The sequence below is a fragment of the Hemibagrus wyckioides genome, linkage group LG14 (genome assembly GCF_019097595.1).
Source record: "Hemibagrus wyckioides isolate EC202008001 linkage group LG14, SWU_Hwy_1.0, whole genome shotgun sequence".
NCBI classification, from domain to species: Eukaryota; Metazoa; Chordata; class Actinopteri; order Siluriformes; family Bagridae; genus Hemibagrus; species Hemibagrus wyckioides.
In genome coordinates, this window is record NC_080723.1 from 4,045,905 (window position 1) to 4,062,782 (window position 16,878).

The window sequence follows — 16,878 nt, forward strand, 5'->3', positions numbered from 1 at the left end:
AAGCTTAAAGTGTAAGTGTCTTATTCCTGGGTGAAGTGTAAGAAAGATTTCAAGAGATGTCATTCATAATAGATTGCTGTTGTCAGGTGTCATATCCAGAGAGAGAGAGAGAGCGAGAGGGGGGGAGACAGACAGAGAGCGAAAGGGAGTGAGGGAGCGAGAGAAAGTCAGGGAGAGAAAAGATAAAGAGCGAGTGAGAGAAAGCGAGAGATTGAGAGAGGGATAGAAAGAGAGTGAGTGAGAGAGGGATAGAAAGAGAGTGGGTGAGAGAGAGAGAGAGAGAGCAAGGAAGAGAAAGTGAGAAGGAGAGAGAGAGAGAGCAAGGAAGAGAGAGTGAGAAAGAGAATGAGTGAGAGATGGAGCAAGAAAGCGTGAGTGAGAGAGTGAGAGAAAGGGAGAGATATAAAGCGAGTGAAAGAGAGAGTGAGTGAGAGAGAGCAAGAAAGAGAGAGTGAGAGAGAGAGCAAGAAAGAGAGTGAGATGGAGAGTGAGGGAGAGAAAGAAAGAGTGAGAGAAACAGGAAGCGAGAGCGAGAAGGAGAGATAGAAAGAGAGTGAAAGAGTAAGAGAAGCGAATGAGTGAGAGTGAGATGAAAGAGAGAGAGAGAAAGAAGAAAGAGAGTAAGTGAGAGAAAGAGTGAGAAAGAAAGCGCGAGCGAAAGAGGGATGAGCGAGGAGGAAGAAGAATCAGAATCAGGCAGCGGTTCTCTGTGTGACTTGTGCTGGCCTGTCAGCTCTTTTCTCGGCCATGACAGTGTAATATGTTTTACAAGTCGACGTGGCTAAAGGGTTATTTCACAGTCTTAGGCAGCTATCACACATGTGTGCTGCATGAGGGCCTTTCTTTATTCCAAACGACCTTCTCTTTAACTTAATTATTGTCAGACTTTTTCTCTTTTTCCACCGCTGTTGGCCTCCGTCTCCAACTCTGTCTATTTCCAGCTCTTCAGACCTCGAAATCTGATGCCCATTGTGCCTCCTAAAGTGCTGATGCCAGCTTTAGACAAACTTTAAACACACTTTGTGTAATCAGAGGGACAATGTAAAACGGCAGGTCAGCAAAACAACCCAAACAATAGCCCAAGGCTCTCCTTAAATAACCTTTTTTTGTTTTTTGGTATGTTAGATTTTAATATGATCTTCGCCTTTACGGCTGGCGTAATTAGTTCGATATTTTTTTAGCGAAGCGTTATAACCTTTTCACGTGGCTTTGAATGTGTGATTTCAGAGGAGAAATTGCACTTGTGTCTCTCTTGACTCGTGAGTCATCTCTTTAGTGCTACTAGGCCGCAGAACGATGCATTTTTCTCGAAATATGTCAGCGCTGTAAGTCACACAAGTGTGTTTATGTGTACTTCCTCTACAGTGCTGCTTTAGTGTCTTTGTATTCTCACGTCTCATGGCTCTGCTCGTTGTACAGTCCCTATCTGTGGTTATGTATATAGCATCCCTTTTTATGACAGGATCTCTAGCCAAATGCCCAAGGTCCTACTTCAGCAATGGAGGAACTCATAACAGCTTCTGCAGCCTCAATCATTTTCATCAGAGCTTGATGGTGTAAAGCTGGAAGAGATTTTTTTTCTTTTCTCGGTTCAGTCCCAAATAAAGAGGAAAGGCATTGATAATTTTTTTTGAAGCATTATATAAAAAAAAAGGAGCACTCATTTTATCTCCTCTCCCTCTCTCTCTCTCTCTCTCTCTCTCTCTCACACACACTTTGCAGGTTTCGAGACAGCGAGGTCGTTTGCCCTTCATGGTGCCCATGTGATCTTAGCGTGCCGGAACAGCGCTCGCAGCAGTAAAGCAGTTAACTGGATCCTCGAGGAGTGGGTGAGTGTGTAAATGCAGGACCGTATCCGTATCTCAGAGTGAAAAAATTCAGTTATCGAATAAAGCCTGATTGTCTGATCTTAATTTCTAAACGAAAGGGAAAGCCGCCAAAGCGATCCAATTGTTCTAAATCGAATCGGGGGGTGGGGGAAGGTTAATAAATTCTGAATTCAATTATTAAATCAAAATTCTCAGTTATATGAATCTATTAGTTATTCATCCAAGGCTCAGTGAAGCTGCTTGGATGAAACGGGCTGCGCCGACGCTGATCTCCGCATTATTAGCGGAAAGAGAGCGGCATGGCCATCTGATAATTAACTCTGATTATTGCACTAATATTGTGGCACTCCTGACGCTCCCTTAGATTTATGACTGTGGGAAAATAAACAAATGAAATGTAGGAGCTGGAGCGTAAAGAATAAGCTATTACCAGCGCTGTAATTACAGCCGTCCCGAGACTTGCGAATTAGTTGATTAATTACAGGATGTCGATAGATTACAGGGGAATCTAAAGCACTTTAAAGTGCTTGAAATATCTAATGGAACAAAAGACACTCCTTGATGCTGTATAATTCCTCAGCTCTGACAAGCCTGGCTCAAGCCATGTGTTAGTAAATGCGCACACACACACACACATTTAAAAAAAAACCCCTTCAGTTATTACAATTATTCCCAAAAAAAATTTGTCATGCCTGCTATCATTTTGAAGAATGACTGGATAAAAATGTCAGAAATAGAGCTGATTATGCTAAGATTCTCATTTTCTGATTAAAAAGTGGGATCTGATTTGACTCCCGTATCTCTGGTATCCCAGCATGAGTAATGAGAGCAGTGGCTGTGACTTGCGCCTACAGAAGTCCTCATACACAAGGGCAGCGTTATATAATAATAATAATAATAATAATCGCTAAGGAACAAGATGAAGGAAGAAATCGATGATTAAAATATTTTTATATATAAAAAGTCGCCTGAACAAAAAGTCATAACGTACTGCAATGCTTAATTCTTGTACTTAGCTAAGTAATACTTTGGATGTCAGCCGGAATTACTTGAGGGATGTTTTGTGCTTGGTCGGAAAATGCTGCGAGTTCTGCAAATAAATAATACGTGCCAAATTGTATCTGTAAGCAAATGCACGTTAAAGCTGACTGGTCATTTCACTCGAGCATTATGGTGCTATATGATGGCACGTGCTGGCAGAGAGCCCTTATACAGCAGCATCACAGTAGATATTTTGCATCTTTGGTTCTTTTGGGTTTCTTGCGTGCTGTCATAATGCTGATGCTGATTCTGTGTGTGTGGACTGATTTGCTGATTTCTACAAATGAAGCATTGCTGATTAGTAGAAAGACATAATAATAGTTTATTTTTAGAGTAGCGCCAGGTTTCTCTGGTCTTTACAGGTCTCTGTATATCACTGTATTATTCATGCAAATGTGCTTACTAGTCACACACACACACACACACACGCGCACGCACACATGCTTACTAATCACAGCATAGCTTGAATCTGTAAAAACACTGCCAGCCTGTTCAGACACCCAAGCTGTCACGTACACTCCAGTGGCCTCAGACTTGACTTAGATTTAACAGCTAGTTAGTTCCTAGATGCTCTGAGATTTTATTTATATATATATATATATATATATATATATATATATATATATATATATATATATATATATATATATATATATAATATATAATATAGTCAGAGTTGCTAGATCCTCAGTTTATGTGGTTAAGTGAAAGAGGTTTCAGACAGACATGCAGATCACATAAATGGTAATCATGTGCCTATGGCTCTCGCACCTTCGCTTCACATTAGCACACAGCTCACAACCCGAACTGTAAACTACAGGGCAGAAAAGCACAGAGTATTCACTCACTGATGAGAGGAAGCCAGAGTCTTAATTCAGAATAATCTTGGAATAATCTCAGTGAGTTTCTAACAACGGATGCTTCAAAATTCTTGGCTCATTTCCTGCTCTGTTGTAATTACAAATGGAATCTAACAGTACCAAAGTTTATTTGGCAGACACACTTGTTTTGAGTTGATCAAGAATAAAGAGGCTAAATATTTCGATACCGCCTGCAGTAACAGTTAGACTAAGGTTTAGTGGTGTTTCCGGGGTTTTCCGGCAGGTGACCGTGGCCGTACAGCTGAGATATGGAAGCAGCTGATTGGCTCTGGAGTATAACAGGCACATAAAACTGTGAGGAAACGTGTACTAATCCTAATACTCAGGGATTAGTTATTCATTTCACATTAGAGTTGCTGCTCTGACTCAGAAGTATAAGTAGCCTTTATTTGTCACATATATATTACTGCACTGTGAAATTCTTTCTTCGCATATCCCATCCTTGGAGGGTTGGGGTCAGAGTGCAGATTCAGCCATGACGCAGCGCCCTGGAGGGCCCAGCGGTGGCAGCTTGGCAGTGCTGGGGCTTGAACCCCAATGAAGATGGCTCCCTTATTGAAGTAAAGGATGGTCTGTTAGTAGAAAACAACATCCATGTTGTTCGGGCAGTGGTAGCTCAAGTGGTTAAAGCTCTGGGTTGTTGTACTAGGGTGGTGGTAGCTCAAGTGGTTAAGGTTCTGGGTTGTTGTACTAGGGTGGTGGTAGCTCAAGTGGTTGAGGCTCTGGGTTGTTGTACTAGTGTGGCAGTAGATGAAGTGGTTAAGGCTCTGGGTTGTTGTACTGGGCAGTGGTAGCTCAAGTGGTTAAAGCTCTGGGTTGTTGTACTAGGGTGGTCGTAGCTCAAGTGGTTAAGGTTCTGGGTTGTTGTACTAGGGTGATGGTAGCTCAAGTGGTTAAGGCTCTGGGTTGTTGTACTAGGGTGGTGGTAGCCCAAGTTGTTAAGGCTCTGGGTTGTTGTACTAGTGTGGCAGTAGATGAAGTGGTTAAGGCTCTTGGTTGTTGTAGTAGGGTGGTGGTAGCTCAAGTGGGTGAGGCTCTGGGTTGTTGTACTAGGGTGGTCGTAGCTCAAGTGGTTAAGGCTCTGGGTTGTTGTACTAGGGTGGTTGTAGCTCAAGTGGTTAAGGTTCTGGGTTGTTGTACTAGGGTGGTCGTAGCTCAAGTGGTTAAGGCTCTGGGTTGTTGTAGTAGGGTGGTGGTAGCTCAAGTGGGTGAGGCTCTGGGTTGTTGTACTAGGGTGATGGTAGCTCAAGTGGTTAAGGCTCTGGGTTGTTGTACTAGGGTGGTGGTAGCCCAAGTTGTTAAGGCTCTTGGTTGTTGTACTAGTGTGGCAGTAGATGAAGTGGTTAAGGCTCTTGGTTGTTGTACTAGGGTGGTCGTAGCTCAAGTGGTTAAGGCCCTGGGTTGTTGTACTAGGGTGGTGGTAGCTCAAATGGTTGAGGTTTTAGGTTGTTGTTGCAATAGGGTGGAGGTAGCTCAAGTGGTTAAGGCTCTAGGTTGTTGTAGTAGGGTGGTGGTAGCTCAAGTGGGTGAGGCTCTGGGTTGTTGTACTAGGACGGGGGTAGCTCAAGTGGTTAAGGTTCTGGGTTGTTGTAGTAGGGTGGTGGTAGCCCAAGTGGTTAAGGCTCTGGGTTGTTGTAGTAGGGTGGTGGAACCTCAAGTGGTTAAGGCTCTGGGTTGTGGTAGTAGCTCAAGTGGGTGAGGCTCTGGGTTGTTGTACTAGGATGGGGGTAGCTCAAGTGGTTAAGGCTCTGGGTTGTTGTAGTAGGGTGGTGGTAGCTCAAGTGGGTGAGGCTCTGGGTTGTTGTACTAGGGTGGTGGTAGCCCAAGTTGTTAAGGTTCTGGGTTGTTGTAGTAGGGTGGTGGTAGCCCAAGTGTTTAAGGCTCTGGGTTGTTGTAGTAGGGTGGTGGAACCTCAAGTGGTTAAGGCTCTGGGTTGTTGTAGTAGGGTGGTGGTAGCTCAAGTGGGTGAGGCTCTGGGTTGTTGTACTAGGGTGGTCATAGCTCAAGTGGTTAAGGCTCTTGGTTGTTGTACTAGGGTGGTCATAGCTCAAGTGGTTAAGGCTCTTGGTTGTTGTACTAGGGTGGTCATAGCTCAAGTGCTTAAGGCTCTTGGTTGTTGTACTAGGGTGGTCATAGCTCAAGTGCTTAAGGCTCTTGGTTGTTGTACTAGGGTGGTCATAGCTCAAGTGGTTAAGGCTCTTGGTTGTTGTATTAGGGTGGTCATAGCTCAAGTGGTTAAGGCTCTTGGTTGTTGTACTAGGGTGGTCGTAGCTCAAGTGGTTAAGGCTCTTGGTTGTTGTACTAGGGTGGTCGTAGCTCAAGTGGTTAAGGCTCTGGGTTGTTGTACTAGGGTGGTGGTAGCTCAAGTGGGTGAGGCTCTGGGTTGTTGTACTAGGGTGGTCATAGCTCAAGTGGTTAAGGCTCTTGGTTGTTGTACTAGGGTGGTCATAGCTCAAGTGGTTAAGGCTCTTGGTTGTTGTACTAGGGTGGTCATAGCTCAAGTGGTTAAGGCTCTGGGTTGTTGTAGTAGGGTGGTGGTAGCTCAAGTGGGTGAGGCTCTGGGTTGTTGTACTAGGGTGGTCATAGCTCAAGTGGTTAAGGCTCTTGGTTGTTGTACTAGGGTGGTCATAGCTCAAGTGGTTAAGGCTCTTGGTTGTTGTACTAGGGTGGTCATAGCTCAAGTGGTTAAGGCTCTGGGTTGTTGTAGTAGGGTGGTGGTAGCTCAAGTGGGTGAGGCTCTGGGTTGTTGTACTAGGGTGGTCATAGCTCAAGTGGTTAAGGCTCTTGGTTGTTGTACTAGGGTGGTCATAGCTCAAGTGCTTAAGGCTCTTGGTTGTTGTACTAGGGTGGTCATAGCTCAAGTGCTTAAGGCTCTTGGTTGTTGTACTAGGGTGGTCATAGCTCAAGTGCTTAAGGCTCTTGGTTGTTATACTAGGGTGGTCATAGCTCAAGTGGTTAAGGCTCTTGGTTGTTGTATTAGGGTGGTCATAGCTCAAGTGGTTAAGGCTCTTGGTTGTTGTACTAGGGTGGTCATAGCTCAAGTGGTTAAGGCTCTTGGTTGTTGTACTAGGGTGGTCATAGCTCAAGTGGTTAAGGCTCTTGGTTGTTGTACTAGGGTGGTCATAGCTCAAGTGCTTAAGGCTCTTGGTTGTTGTACTAGGGTGGTCATAGCTCAAGTGGTTAAGGCTCTTGGTTGTTGTACTAGGGTGGTCATAGCTCAAGTGGTTAAGGCTCTTGGTTGTTGTACTAGGGTGGTCATAGCTCAAGTGGTTAAGGCTCTTGGTTGTTGTACTAGGGTGGTCATAGCTCAAGTGGTTAAGGCTCTTGGTTGTTGTACTAGGGTGGTCATAGCTCAAGTGGTTAAGGCTCTGGGTTGTTGTACTAGGGTGGTGGTAGCTCAAGTGGGTGAGGCTCTGGGTTGTTGTACTAGGGTGGTCATAGCTCAAGTGGTTAAGGCTCTTGGTTGTTGTACTAGGGTGGTCATAGCTCAAGTGGTTAAGGCTCTTGGTTGTTGTACTAGGGTGGTCATAGCTCAAGTGGTTAAGGCTCTTGGTTGTTGTACTAGGGTGGTCATAGCTCAAGTGGTTAAGGCTCTTGGTTGTTGTACTAGGGTGGTCATAGCTCAAGTGGTTAAGGCTCTTGGTTGTTGTACTAGGGTGGTCATAGCTCAAGTGGTTAAGGCTCTTGGTTGTTGTACTAGGGTGGTCATAGCTCAAGTGGTTAAGGCTCTTGGTTGTTGTACTAGGGTGGTCATAGCTCAAGTGGTTAAGGCTCTGGGTTGTTGTACTAGGGTGGTGGTAGCTCAAGTGGGTGAGGCTCTTGGTTGTTGTACTAGGGTGGTCGTAGCTCAAGTGGTTAAGGCTCTTGGTTGTTGTACTAAGGTGGTCATAGCTCAAGTGGTTAAGGCTCTGGGTTGTTGTACTAGGATGGGGGTAGCTCAAGTGGTTAAGGCTCTGGGTTGTTGTACTAGGGTGATAGTAGCTCAAGTGGGTGAGGGTCCTGGTTGTTGTACTAGGGTGGTGGTAGCTCAAGTGGTTAAGGTGTCCCAAATGAAAGGACTATTAAAAACAATGGACCATTTTTTGTAATTTATGTTACACGTTACTTTTTTTTTCATGTGACTCGCCCTCATAAAAGCAAGCGACAATTTAAAACGAACAAACAAAAAAATGCTTATATGGATGGAAAGATGCCAAACATTGTAATAAACATATCATAGGAGTCTAGTATAATACATTGCTGCATGTATAGATGGGAGTGTAATTATCACATTAATCATTGCAAATTTTGTTTCATTTAACAAGATGGCTGCCAGCCTCATTATTTTGCAGAATAGCACTTGATAAAGCACATCCTTATTATCTCATTAGTACACCCTCATGTTATTTTTAGATGTGCAAACAACATAATGAAGCCAGAAGACACTAAACTGAGGTCAGAAAATAATAATGTATGGAACTGTTCACCGTGGTAACTGAGACACGCCCCAATTCTAGGCTCCATCCCAAATGCACAAATGTCACCTAACTGTCTGGTGAGCACTTTAATCTGCTGTAATGCCTGTGATTCGAATACAGATTATACAGAACTCTGAATACAGCTGAAGGAATCAACTATACACAACACAACACCTCACAACACGCACTTAACTCTAAATACAGCTCAAAGTAATCAACTATACACAACACAAAACACAACAACACACATCACTACACACACTCAACTCTGAATACAGCTCAAAACATCCCACAACACAGCACCTAACACCACAACACATCTCAGAACACACCACACAGCATCACATCACACCTCACATCACAACACCACACAGCACAACAAAACGGCTCATAACACCACACAGCACAACACACAAAATCCAAAACCATACAACACAAAATGACACCACACAACACACCATCACACATTATCACACAACCAACCATACCTCACAAAATTCCACACCTCACCACACCTCACTCCACAACACACCACCGCGCCACGTCACACCACAACACCACACCATCACACAATACCACATAACACACCATACCTCACAAAATTCCACACCTCACTCCACAACATACCACACCATGTCACACCACAACACACAACACCACACCATCACACAATACCACATAACACACCATACCTCACAACATTCCACACCTCACTCCACAACGTCACACCACACCACGTCACACCACAACACGCATCACACCATACCTCACAAAATTCCACACCTCACTCCACACCATCACACAATACCACTCAACACACCATACCTCACATTTCACACACCTCACAGATTGATGGTAGACAGATAGACAGACAAATATATACAGTATCTCACAAAAGTGAGTACACCCCTGACATTTTTGTAAATATTTTATTATATCTTTTCATGTGACAACACTGAAGAAATGACACTCTGCTACAATGTAAAGTAGTGAGTGTACAGCCTGTATAACAGTGTAAATTTGCTGTCCCCTCAAAATAACTCAACACACAGCCATTAATGTCTAAACCGCTGGCAACAAAAGTGAGTCCACCCCTAAGTGGAAATGTCCAAATTGGGCCCCATGTGTCAATATTTTGTGTGGCCACCATTATTTTCCAGCACCTTAACCCTCTTGGGCATGGAGTTCACCAGAGCTTCACAGGTTGCCACTGGAGTCCTCTTCCTCTCCTCCATGATGACATCACAGAGCTGGTGGATGTTAGAGACCTTGCGCTCCCCCACCTTCCGTTTGAGGATGCCCCACAGATGCTCAATAGGGTTTAGGTCTGGAGACATGCTTGGCCAGTCCATCACCTTTACCCTCAGCTTCTTTAGCAAGGCAGTGGTCATTATCATGTTGGAATACTGCCCTGCGGCCCAGTCTCCGAAGGGAGGGGGTCATGCTCTGCTTCAGTATGTCACAGTACATGTTGGCATTCATGGTTCCCTCAATGAACTGTAGCTCCCCAGTGACGGCAGCACTCATGCAGGCCCAGACCATGACACTCCCACCACCATGCTTGACTGTAGGCAAGACACACTTGTCTTTGTACTCCTCACCTGGTTGCCCCCACACACGCTTGACACCATCGGAACCAAATAAGTTTATCTTGGTCTCATCAGACCACAGGAAATGGTTCCAGTAATCCATGGCCTTAGTCTGTTTGTCTTCAGCAAACTGTATGCGGGCTTTCTTATGCATCATCTTTAGTAGAGGCATCCTTCTGGGACGACAGCCATGCAGACAAATTTGATGCAGTGTGTGGTGTATGGTCTGAGCACTGACAGGCTGACCCCCCACCCCTTCAACTTCTGCAGCAATGCTGGCAGCACTCATATGTCTATTTCCCAAAGACGACCTCCGGATATGACTCGGAGCATGTGCACTCAACTTCTTTGGTGGTCCATGGCGAGGCCTGTTCTGAATGGAACCTGTCCTGTAAAACCGCTGTATGGTCTTGCCCACCATGCTGCAGCTCAGTTTCAGGGTCTTGGCAATCTTCTTATAGCCTAGGCCATCTTTATGTAGAGCAACAATTCTTTTTTTCAGATCCTCAGAGAGTTCTTTGCCATGAGGTGCCATGTTGAACTTCCAGTGACCAGTATGAGAGAGTGTGAGAGCGATAACACCAAATTTAACACACCTGCTCCCCATTCACACCTGAGACCTTGTAACACTAACGAGTCACATGACACCGGGGAGGGTAAATGGCTAAATATATATATATATAATATATTTATACATATATATATATATATATTTATATATATATATATATATATATATATATATATATGTATGTACACACTATATTGCCAAAAGTATTCGCTCACCTGCCTTGACTCACATATGAACTTAAGTGACATCCCATTCCTAATCCATAGGGTTCAATATGATGTCGGTCCACCCTTTGCAGCTATAACAGCTTCAACTCTTCTGGGAAGGCTGTCCACAAGGTTTAGGAGTGTGTTTATGGGAATTTTTGACCATTCTTCCAGAAGCGCATTTGTGAGGTCACACACTGATGTTGGACGAGAAGGCCTGGCTCTCAGTCTCCGCTCTAATTCATCCCAAAGGTGTTCTATCGGGTTGAGGTCAGGACTCTGTGCAGGCCGGTCAAGTTCCTCCACACCAGACTCTGTCATCCATGTCTTTATGGACCTTGCTTTGTGCACTGGTGCACAGTCATGTTGGAAGAGGAAGGGGCCAGCTCCAAACTGTTCCCACAAAGTTGGGAGCATGGAATTGTCCAAAATGTCTTGGTATGCTGAAGCATTCAGAGTTCCTTTCACTGGAACTAGGGGGCCAAGCCCAGCTCCTGAAAAACAACCCCACACCATAATCCCCCTCCACCAAACTTTACACTTGGCACAATGCAGTCAGACAAGTACCGTTCTCCTGGCAACCGCCAAACCCAGACTCGTCCATCAGATTGCCAGATGGAGAAGCGCGATTCGTCACTCCAGAGAACGCGTCTCCACTGCTCTAGAGTCCAGTGGCGGCGTGCTTTACACCACTGCATCCGACGCTTTGCATTGCACTTGGTGATGTATGACTTGGATGCAGCTGCTCGGCCATGGAAACCCATTCCATGAAGCTCTCTGCGCACTGTTCTTGAGCTAATCTGAAGGCCACATGAAGTTTGGAGGTCTGTAGCGATTGACTCTGCAGAAAGTTGGCGACCTCTTCGCACTATGCGCCTCAGCATCCGCTGACCCCGCTCCGTCAGTTTACGAGTTGCTGTCATTCCCAAACACTTCCACGTTCTTATAATACAGCTGACAGTTGACTGTGGAATATTTAGGAGCGAGGAAATTTCACGACTGGATTTGTTGCACAGGTGGCATCCTATCACAGTTCCACGCTGGAATTCACTGAGCTCCTGAGAGCGACCCATTCTTTCACAAATGTTTGTAAAAACAGTCTGCATGCCTAGGTGCTTGATTTTATACACCTGTGGCCATGGAAGTGATTGGAACACCTGATTCTGATTATTTGGATGGGTGAGCGAATACTTTTGGCAATATAGTGTGTATATATATATATATATATATATATATATATATATATATATATATATATATATATATATATATATATATATATATATATATATATGAGTGAGACGGATGAATAGATAGACAGAGAGAGAGATGGATAGAGAGATAGATGAATAGACAGATAGATGGATGGATGGATAGATCTTTGTATCTGTGTGTGTGTGTGTGTGTGTGTGTGTGTGTGTGTGAGAGAGAGAGAGAGAGAAAGATTGAGAGAGAGATTTAGTTGTAAAATTCTGCTTAACTCCTGCTCTCAACTCCCTGAGAGATGTTCAGTGATCTTGGAGGGAATACATTTCTGATCAAGGCTCATGGCTGTTGACCAGAATAACTTTTTCCCCCTGATTCTGATCATGTTTGCTTTTATGTCAAAAATGCTAAGGAGGCACTTTATAATCATGCTAATTGCCCACCTAGCCTCGTGTTACCATTTATTCATTGTTTTTTTTTTTTTGTTTTTTGCAGAATTCTGTTTCCAATCAAGAGGAAAATTAACATGGCCGGTGCAGGCTAAAGTGGTGTTGTGTTATTAGCATGTGCTTTGGAACCAATTAGAGCGAACCCCGCTGATCCGCTGAGGTTTACTGAGCGAGTGAGCAGAGAAAAGATCAACCTTGTAATGTTTAAAATGTGCATTAACATCCAGGCGGACAGACGTGCCATTGTAATGAGATAAGTGACCGTGTTTAACTTTCCTCAAGCAGCACTCGGGGCACGGTTAAACCGCTCGGTCAAGCATTAATGTCTGTTCCTAACTAACCGGGAAAGTTAGTTGCTGCTCTGTATACACTAGTCTGTTAATAAACAAATCCGGTTTTCAGTACAAGACATGGCTTTTCCTGAGTGCCATGAACAGACTATATAACTAAAATAACCAGCCTGAAAACAAGGACATTCACTCCAGAAAAGCAGTCTAGGATTCAGCAAGCATTCATTCACTCAGTGCCCTGGGATGTAGAAAGAAAGGAAGGAAAGAAAGAAAGAAGGAAAGAAAGAAAAATAGACAGAAGGAAAGAAAGAAAAATAGACAGAAATAAAGAGACAGACAGACAGACAGACAGACAGACAGAAATAACGAGACGGACAGAAATAAAGAGAAAGAAAGACAGACAGAAATAAAGAGACAGACAGAAATAAAGAGAGAGACAAACAGATAGAAAGAAAGAAAGAAAGAAAGAGAAAGAAAGAAAGAAAGAAAGAAAGAAAGAAAGAAAGAAAGAAAGAAAGAAAGAAGAGAGAGAAACAGACAAAGAAAGAAAAAAAAGAGAGAAACAGCCAAAGAAAGAAAGAAAGAGAAAGAAAGAAGATAGAGAAAGAAAGAAAGAAAGAAAGAAAGAAGAGAGAGAAACAAAGAAAGAAAGAGAAAGAAAAACAAAGAGAATAAAAGAAAGAAAGAAAGAAAGAAAGAAAGAGAAACAGACAGACTGACAGAAAACAGAAAAAAAGAAAAAGAAAGAAAGAAAGGGCCAAACTGGCACTATTGGGCGCTTGAGTAAGGCCCCTAACCCTCTCTGCTCCTGACCCAGAGAGGGTTAGGGGCCTTGAGGGACATGTGAAGAAAGAATGTCACCCTGCTGTAATGTATATGTGATAAATAGTTACCCCAGGGTCATTCTATACCCCGGGTAACAAGAATCCTGGGGCTATCCTAGGGTTAACAATTAATCCTGGTTGTTCATGATCTGACGTTTCACACTGTACATTCCTAAACCCTGGCTTCGTCGTCTTTGCATATTTACATCATCAACAATCGTGATGAAATGAATACAGCACGTGACCGATTAATGACGACACGTCTCACGCTCTCACAAAAAAAGTACTGCTCTCGCTTCATCTTTCACAGCTTTCTAATCTTTTTTGGCCTTTTTAAAATTTTCAGTGTCACATATTTCCCTGTTGCTATGACACACCCTACTGTGATCTGCGTTTTTTGCCACCTGACGTGTTTCTACATCCTGATTTTCCCGTGAAGTTCAATTTCTGAATGCGTGTCTGTAGCTAAGCATCTACACCGATCAGGCATGAGTGAGTTTGATGAAGGGCCAAATTGTGATGGCTAGACCACTGGATCAGAGCATCTCCAAAACTGCAGCTCTTGTGAGGTGTTTCCGGTCTGCAGTGGTCAGTATCTATCAAAAGTGGTCCAAGAAAGGAACAGTGGTGAACCAGCGACAGGGTCATGGGCGGCCAAGGCTCATTGATGCACGTGGGGAGCGAAGGCTGGTCCATGTGATCCGATCCAACAGATGGGCTACTGTTGCTCAGATTGCTGAAGAAGTTAATGCTGGTTCTGATAGAAAGGTGTCAGAATACACAGTGCATCGCAGTTTGTTGCGTATGAAGCTGCATAGCCGCAGACCAGTCAGGGTGCCCATGCTGACCCCTATGCACCACTGAAAGCAGCAACAATGGGCAATGGAAGCTTACCTGCTTACATCAGAGCTTACCTGGGGAACACATGGCACCAGGATGCACTATGGGAAGAATGCAAGCCGGCGGAGGCAGTGTCATGCTTTGGGCAATGTTCTGCTGGGAAACCTTGGGTCCTGCCATCCATGTGGATGTTACTTTGACACGTACCACCTACCTAAGCATTGTTGCAGACCATGTAAACCCTTTCATGGAAACGCTATTCCCTGATGGCCATTGCCTCTTTCAGCAGGATAATGCACCGTGCCACAAAGCAAAAATGGTTCAGGAATGGTTTGATGAGCACAACAACGAGTTTGAGGTGTTGACTTGGCCTCCAAATTCCCCAGATCTCAATCCAATCAAGCATCTGTGGGACGTGCTGGACAAACAAGTCCGATCCATGGAGGCCTCACCTCGCAACTTGGAGGACTTAAAGGATCTGCTGCTAACATCTTGGTGCCAGATCCCACAGCACACCTTCAGGGATCTAGTGAAGTCCATGACTCGATGGGTCAAGGCAGCAAAAGGGGGACCAACACAATATTAGGCAGGTGGTCATAATGATGCCTGATCAGGGTAGCTGTAACATTCTAAAATCACATCTTTTCACCCTGTACAGGATTGCCACTACAGTGCAGGATTAACAGTGCAAAAGCACTAAAAAGCTGCTTCAGAGCAGGGTTTCATTACCTCGGATAAAAAGTGGTGCTAAATCCACTTCTAAATCACCAGTGTGAAACGCTCCTCTACCAGGGGTTAAAAGCGGGGTTTAGAACGACGGTAACCAGGGGTTAAGCGCAGTGTGAACAGCACTTGAGGGTTTGAGGAGGTAAAGGAAGTGTTTTAGGTTTCAGGCTCCTGAGAAGAGTGCACTCTGGAGTGTTTGGTAGAACTCCTGCATACCTGTTATTAATGAGGCAACATGAAAAAGGGAAAAATTAGTGAAGGTACCGGTATTGAGCTTGATTCCCAGAACATCTTTGCTTGAAGATACATTCGGTTGACCTCTACACTGGATGCTGGTCTTGATTGTGGCTAAAGGTTGGATGGAGAAGGGGAAAAAAGCCTGAGACACTGTCCACTGCACCTTGGTGATAAACACTGCTCTTTGTAAGGGCTTTGTTTATACACTGGAAATAATGGCCAAATTGTGATGGCTAGACCACTGGATCAAAGCATCTCCAAAACTGCAGCTCATGTGGGGTGTTCCCGGTCTGCAGTGGTCAGTGTCTATCAGGCTTCTTTTTTGAACACTTTATTTTATTTTATAATAACTGTATGAGGGTCTTGTTCATTTACTGTCACATAAATTTGGCATTTCTTGTTTACTGGTCAAAATTCATAAAGATATACACCATATTGCCAAAAGTTTTGGGACACCCCTCCAGATCATTGAATTCAGGTGATGTTTTTCACGGGTTGGGCTCGGCCCCTTAGTTCCAGTGAAAGGAACTCTTAATGCTTCAGCGCACCAAGACATTTTGGACAATTTCATGCACCCAAATTTGCAATTGAGTTCTATCAGGTTGAGGTCAGGACTGTGTACTGGCCAGTCATGTTCCTCCACACCAAACTCGCTCATCCATGTCTTTATGGACCTTGCTTTGTTCACTGGTGTGCAGTCATGTTGGAACAGGAAGGGGTCATCCCCAAACTGTTTTCATCAATGTTGGGAGCATGAAATTTGTCCAAAATGTTTTGGTATGAAGCTGAAGCATTAAGCATTAGTTCTTTTCTCTGGAACTAAGGTTCCAAGCACAAACCCCTGAAAAACAACCACTGAATTTAATGATTTTGAGGGGTGTCCCAAAACATTTGACAATATAAGTGTGTATTGCTACCTAGCTGCAAATCTGTTTATAAATTGTTGAGTAATTATTACATTATTAGGTGTGATAATGTGCAATAAAATCTATTAATGCCTAATTATTGTACCAAACTATTGAGCATGAATTTAAAAAATAAATATCTATGGTAAATCTTTAGTTTCTAGGATGCATCATCACTTCTGAAATTTACTGTAAATTTATTATTATTTAGTACCCGTTTAGTGCTTACATAATATTATACCTTGTAATATTTTTGGGGCTTATTTATTATTATTAGCTCTCACAGCCAAAAACCACTCTCACTAGGACCTAAATGTTTAATATAGAGGATTAGGTCATATATTTATCCTTAATATTCTTTGAGAAGTTTAATAAAGTGTATGTTGCACATTATTACAGCTAATAATGCAATAATTACTCATTTTTAGATAACAGTAGTTAAGCAGCAGTATATTTTTTTAATGAATAAAGAATAATTAAAAGTGTCTCGTTTGTGCATTATTAAACAAACAACAAGCCGTTCATTAACCCCACGTAGGTGTTCCTTCAAATAAAGAGTAGGGCTCATTTTGCTCTTTAAAAAATTGTCCACCATTTTATATATAAACCATTTTATGTTAGTGTAGCCGCAACCTGAAGAAGCTTTTAATTTGTTCCCAGAATTGTGAAAAATACAGCAAAGTCTTAAGCCGTTGTTCCAGGCATAAAGAACAAGTGATGCAAATTAAAATTTATCAAGGTAAATCTCTCGGTTGTTCTACAGTAAAATATGACCCTGTTGGAAATTCCATAGCCGCTGTCACAACAGCGAGCTTTTTTTTTTTTTT

The 16,878-nt window shown here is 43.4% G+C and overlaps 1 protein-coding gene across 1 annotated transcript in view; it reads left to right on the forward strand.

Moving 5' to 3' along the window:
* wwox (WW domain containing oxidoreductase) overlaps nt 1–16,878 on the forward strand; it is a 186,113-nt gene that overhangs the window by 13,109 nt on the left and 156,126 nt on the right. The window contains exon 5 of the mRNA XM_058407981.1: nt 1,723–1,829. Coding sequence (XP_058263964.1) covers nt 1,723–1,829 — 107 coding nt within the window. The remainder of the gene's footprint in view (nt 1–1,722; nt 1,830–16,878) is intronic.